The sequence below is a fragment of the Equus przewalskii genome, chromosome 9, assembly GCF_037783145.1.
Source record: "Equus przewalskii isolate Varuska chromosome 9, EquPr2, whole genome shotgun sequence".
Lineage (NCBI taxonomy): Eukaryota > Metazoa > Chordata > Mammalia > Perissodactyla > Equidae > Equus > Equus przewalskii.
Window position 1 is genome coordinate 9,715,337 of NC_091839.1, and position 6,000 is coordinate 9,721,336.

At 56.2% G+C, this 6,000-nt stretch overlaps 1 protein-coding gene across 1 annotated transcript in view; it reads left to right on the top strand.

Moving 5' to 3' along the window:
• EIF3K (eukaryotic translation initiation factor 3 subunit K) overlaps positions 1–5,581 on the top strand; it is a 10,538-nt gene extending 4,957 nt beyond the window's left edge. Inside the window, exons 5-8 of the mRNA XM_008507476.2 lie at positions 1,906–1,972; positions 2,076–2,153; positions 4,015–4,140; positions 5,512–5,581. Of these exons, the coding sequence (XP_008505698.1) occupies positions 1,906–1,972; positions 2,076–2,153; positions 4,015–4,140; positions 5,512–5,543 (303 nt within the window). The 3' untranslated portion in view covers positions 5,544–5,581. The remainder of the gene's footprint in view (positions 1–1,905; positions 1,973–2,075; positions 2,154–4,014; positions 4,141–5,511) is intronic.
• Positions 5,582–6,000: the final 419 nt, after the last annotated feature.

The window sequence follows — 6,000 nt, forward strand, 5'->3', positions numbered from 1 at the left end:
TGAAAAGCCAGTCCAGTGACCCTTCTACCACTGCGACCTCTCGGTTCCTCCATCTCTTGTCCTCCTCATGACCTCCGCCCATCACTCCCAGCCGTACCCTAGCCCAGTTCTCAGCACACAGGACTCCAGAGGAGTTAAAAAAACCCAGTGAGACTTGAGTCCTGCCCTCTCACAGTCTGATGTAATTGGTGTGGGTGTGATCTAGGCTTTGGGGCCTGACAGTTTTCCCAGGTGGTTCTCACTTCCCCAGGCTCGTCTTCACCAGGAACTGCCCGCTCTGCCCGTGAGTGTCAGACATTTCCACCCTGACCGCTTCCTCCCGGCTTCCCAGCTCCCTCCTTGAGGTCTCCCACCCAACATTCTTGGGCCTGTCCAGCAGCCCGAAGTCCTCTGCGCTGCTTCCTCCTTTAGCATCAATCGTGCGTTCCTCCTAGGAACCTCCTAGGGTCCTGTCTCCTCCCCAGTTAGTGCCTCCCCCCCCCCCAGCTCTCCTGGACAGCCCCTCACACCTGTCGTCTGCCCCACCTTTCTTCTTGCCTCAACTTACCATCTGGCTTCTTACTTAGCGGGAAAGCAGAAGCAGCCAAGGGAGAACTCGGACGCGTCCCTGCCCTGCCGCTGACCGAGCCCTTGTCTGTTTTAGTGGGTGACCTGTCTCTCCTCCCGTGCCAGGCCAGCCCTCCCCTGCTGCACTGGCCCCTTCCCTCTCGCCCACATGGTGGCATCGCACCAGCGGCTCTCCCTGCTCTCCCCTAACGGCCGCCTTGGCCTTCGTGGATAACTTCTGTCCCCACGGAACACGTCTACCCTGCGCTTAGTTCTGGCCTAAAACTGAGAGCTCTCCCTTGACCTCCATGTTCCCCACTGGCCCTGCCTCCTGTCCCCTTCCTCCGCTCCCCTCCACGGCCATGCTCCTGGCCGTCCCAGTTTGCCTGCGTCTTTGCTGGTTTTAAAACTGAAGTCTCACACCCCAGGGAGCCCCTCAGTCACAGGCGAGCACTGTTGGTCACCCTGCTCCCGGGACAGGCTGCCTGTGCTCAGTCTCCCCTTCTCTCCCACTCACTTGAAGCCACTCCATTCAGTCCATTCAGGCTTTTATGACCAATGCTTTGCCCCCCGGTTCTCAACACACTCCACGAGACTGCGCTCGTGGAGGTAAACAGTGACGTCCCTATTGCTGGACCCAGCAGGCGGTCCTCAGCTCCTGTCTTCCCTGCCCTGTGGGCCGCCTCCTGTGGGGCAGTCACGCACTGCTCCCTCAGACCCTTCTATCACTAGGCTTCCAGGCCAGCTCCCCTCCTACCTCTCTCCCACCTCACCGGCTGCTTCTTCCGGTGTCCTTGCGGGTTCCTCATGTCTGTCACCAGTGTTGGAGGCAGCCCTTTCTGGGAAGGTGACCTTTGAGCAGAAGTCTAAAGGAGTAGGGGTGTTAGCCATGGGGGTGGAGAGTGCCAGACCCAAGAACAGCCCATGCAAAGGTCCCGGGGTGGGCGGGTGCCTGGCTTGTCTGAGGAGCAGTGAGGGGTGAGTGGGAGGAGGCGACGGGTAGATCTCCTGGGCTCATGGGCGGTGGAAGGACACTTGGCTGTTGCCCTGAGTGAGCCCGGAGCAAGGAGGTCGTCGGGAGCCCTTAGCTCACCTGGATCTGTCCCCTCTCGGGACTGGTTTCTGCCAGGCTCAGACCCCAGCTCTGATTTTGGGCAAATCACTGAGCTGCTCTGAGCCTTGGTTTCTTCATCTCTGAAGTGGGCATAAAAACAGTATCTGTTTCATCATAAGGTGTCACAGGGGAGGAAGGCTGGCATGTGGGGTGAATGCTCAAGTGTTAGTTTCTATTCTTAATATCATTAATAATTCTCATATTGTTAATATTAACGTTACTGTGAACATTACTGTTCTCCTCAGCAAGCCCTGGATGAAAACATGGATCTCTTGGAAGGTATAACTGGCTTTGAAGACTCTGTCCGAAAATGTAAGTCCCTCTCTGAGCCTGGGCTCCACGGGGGACGGGCTGGGCTGTGGCAGCAGGGTCCTGGGGTGTGGCCCGTCACCGTCTCTGTCCCTCTCTTCCACAGTTATCTGCCACGTCGTGGGCATCACTTATCAGCACATTGATCGCTGGCTGCTGGCCGAGATGCTCGGGGACCTGACGGGTGAGGCGCTCTCTGGGTCCCTCATGTCGGTCTAGGAGGTTGGGGCTCAGGCGCAGTGGGCCTCAGCCAGCTTCTCAGATGCGCTCATCCCTGCCTCACCAGGTCCTTGTTGAAGGCCCAGCCCAGGGAGGACATAAGGAGTTAGTCACAAACGTTCCTTCCTTGCGGGGGAGCCTATGGCATTTATTCATTTCTTCTGCACAAGTTAATTGAACACCCCTCTGTGCCAGCCACTGTTCTAGGCCCTGGGGACATGGCAGGGGACAAACACAATGGCCCAGATTCGGTCTCACGGAGGCAGCAAAACAGACACCAAGTTAAGATGCACATGTCCAGTGGCAGTTCCTGCGACAGCCCAGAGAGAGGGCGGGGGGTGGAGGGGACTCCTGGGGGACAGAGGGCAGCGTGCGACAGTTACCTCAGTGGAGCGCGATGGGCAGCCTGGCGCAGGGCGCATGTGCAGATCCCTGGGCAGGGGTATGCCTGTCATGTTCACAGAGCATCCGGGGCCTGTGGCTGGAGCCCAGGGCGCGAGGGTCGGGGCCGGGGCAGAGGTGTGGTGGGAGGAGTGAGGCCTTCAGGTGCTGCGGGGCCTCCTCACGACTTGGTCCCTCACCCTGCCTGAGACGGAGCCACAGGAGGGGTCTGAGCGGGGGGGCGACAGGATCAGATCTAAATTTCAAAAGATCCTTCCGAAAAGAAAAACATGCGTTGGTATATTTGGTTATTTTTGCAAAAAGAAATAGAGGGAGGAAAATTTAAAAACTAAGGAGAATGTTTACTCCTTGGGGATGAGGGATGAGAAGAGAGGGGAGAGTGGCTGGGATGGGATTTCTCTGAGTACCTTTTGGGGTAGTTTTCCCTTTGGTCGGGATAATTTTTTTGTGGGGTTGTGTTGTTTTTAATTTCCTTTCATTATTTTAGTGTAAGCTAACTTTTATTGGGCACTTTGTGTCAGGCACTGTATTACTTGATAGTGCTTTACACCAGGTAAATGTGTTACGTGTTTAAAAGTGAAATTAGGGGCTGGCCCGGTGGCGCAGCGGGTTAAGTGCGCACGTTCCGCTTTCGCAGCTTGGGGTTTGCTGGTTTGGATCCCGGGTGCGGACATGGCACTGCTTGGCACGTTATGCTGTGGGAGGCGTCCCGCATATGAAGTAGAGGAAGATGGGCACGGATGTTCGCTCAGGGCCAGCCTTCCTCAGCAAAAAGAGGAGGATTGGCAGCAGATGTTAGCTCAGGGCTAATCTTCCTCAAAAAAAAAAAAAAAAAGAAAGAAATTAAACCAAAAGGGGTTGAAACAACCATTAGAGTTAAATATAAAGAGAAGCAGTTGAATACGTATCAAATTGATAATAGTCACACAGAGTAGAATTATTTCAGGTAGCAGAACACTCTGGCTGGCCGTCCTTACTGGTATGTTTTCTGAGAGCAAAACAGAACTGCAAAGAAATTCTCACACCAGATGCCATGGACTTCTCGTTCGTGATGTGATGGCGTCCTAATTTAAGACCGTTGCATGTGGGTTGTGGGGAAAAGCAGGTAAGTAAGTACATGGCCGTTACTAGGAACCAAGATTTGCACTGGGAGAGAAATAGAAAATAAAAGAAGCTAAGAGAAAGCCCTGTGATGCTAAGGATGCGAAAGCTGGGGCTCCCTCTGGCTGCCGGCAAGAGAATGCACTGTAGCAGCGCAGGGCTGGCAGCTGGAGAGCAGTTCAGCTGCTGCCGCCATCCAAATGGGAGCTGCTGGTGGCTTTGGAAGCAGTCGGGCACGGAAGGCGCCCCGCCCTTGGCTCCTAGACCCCCTGAAACTGTGGGATCGGGGTAACCAGGGCCTCTGCTGCTTGTGTTCCCTGCAGACAGCCAGCTGAAGGTGTGGATGAGCAAGTACGGCTGGAGTGCCGACGAGTCAGGCCAGATCTTCATCTGCAGCCAGGAAGAAAGCATTAAGCCCAAGAACATCGTGGAGAAGATCGACTTCGACAGTGAGTGGGGGCCCGAGGCCTCAGGCTGTGGGGCTGAGGGTGCCGTTGGACAGATGGGGCTGGGCCCGAAGGATCCGGGTAGATAACTTCTGGTTCAGGGCCAGGAGGTCGCCCAGAGTGGAATGGCAGGGAGTGCTGGGTGTCCTTCCCTGGCACTTCCCAGGGCCTGGAGGGCCTTGCAGGGGTCTCCACACCTATACTGCTCCCAGGGGCTCTGTCCTGGTGGCCTTCTGTCCTTGAGGCTCTCGGGGCTCAGCCTGGCATCTGTTGAAACGCAGCGAAATGCCAGAAAGTGCAGGCTCTGGAGTCGGATTAGCTGGGTGGGGATCTTGGTTCCCTGCTTCGTAGCTGTGTGGCTTTGGGCAAGTGATTTTACCTCTCTGTTCCTCAGTTTTCTCATCCAGAAAGTGCAGATGGCAGCACCAATAATTAGGACAAACGCTGGTAGTTCTTTACACTTATTAAGTCATGGGTCTTCACATGAACCTCTAGGCCAGGTGCCCTTGTTAGAAGTTACTGAATAATATCGTAAGACCCACCTCATGGAGGTATGGGTGTGAAGCGAGACACTTCCATGTATAACACTTGGCGCAGAGCCAGTCCCAGTTCACTCAGTGTAGCCATTGTCCTCACCATCACACGTCACACACATTGACTCACAGACTCCGCTGATGACTCAGCCGAAGCGAAAGTGAGGATGTCTTGGAGTGAGTGAGCCCTGGCTGGGCACGGGTGTGCTGTCCCCTGGGACCCTGCGTCTCCTCCCCACTCTCTTGAGTGGGATTCTGCCTTTTTAAAGATACATCTCGGTCCAGCGTGGCTTCTCGGTCCAGACTGGCTGACTGGTCCCTAACCGAGGCACGAGATCAAGTGGGCAGACATCTGCCCTTGAGGACTGTGGACGCTCCCTCTCCGTGAGATGCGCCCGCTGTGTTGGGTTCTGTGTGGGAACCCACTGGAGCAGAGGGCCCTGCGGCGGGACAGACCAGTCCAGCACTTGGAGTGTCCTGCAAATAGTCCACAGTAGACGTTGTGAGGATGGTGACGACGATGATAATAATAGCGACTGTTGAGTGCCAGCAGTGTTCTAAGCACGGCATTGAGTCCTGCCATCCTGTAGGGTGGATGCTTCATAGAGATGGGGAAACCGATGCTCGGTAACTTGCCTGAGGTCGCCCACCTGGTACAAGGCAGAGCTGCAATTTGAACCTAGGCCTCTTTGTTCCAGATCCAGGCCTTTACTGTCCCAAACTGCCTTTGTGTTGGTGACCAGGGCCCAGAAGGAGTTCGTGGTCTAAAGTGCGGGTGCTGTGGTTGGTGGCTGGAGGTTCTGCCCATGTTGACCCTGGTCCCTCCTTCTCTTCTCCACAGGTGTGTCCAGCATCATGGCGTCCTCCCAGTAGCTCTGCAGGCCTTTAATAAAGATTGGTTGACTTCTTAACCCTGCTGGCTCCTCCTCGTTGGCTTCCTGCTTCTGCCCCTCGCCCGCCAGAGGGAGCCCAGGAGTGGGCGTCTGCCGCCCTGTGCTGGAGCCGCCTGGGTTCTGGCTGGGCTCCCCGTGGCACCTCCTTGGACTTCTCTGCTGCCCTGCCCCAGCAGCCCAACTTCCAGTCACACCTTCCTGACCTATCAGGTCACAAGTGGGAGGGCAGGCAGCCATGAGTCAGCAAGGAGGAAGGTGTGAATGGGGTGGAGGAGCCCAGCCCCAAAGCTGGGGCTGGCCTGGGCCCTTCTGCCCTCCAAGGTGAACAGGGCGGGGTCCCTTGGGATCCTGGGGAGGGAGAGGCCCCTCCTTTGTCCTTCCTTGGGTGTCACACAGACAGGCACGAGGGGCCCTGGGGCAGTGGCTGGAGAGGTGAG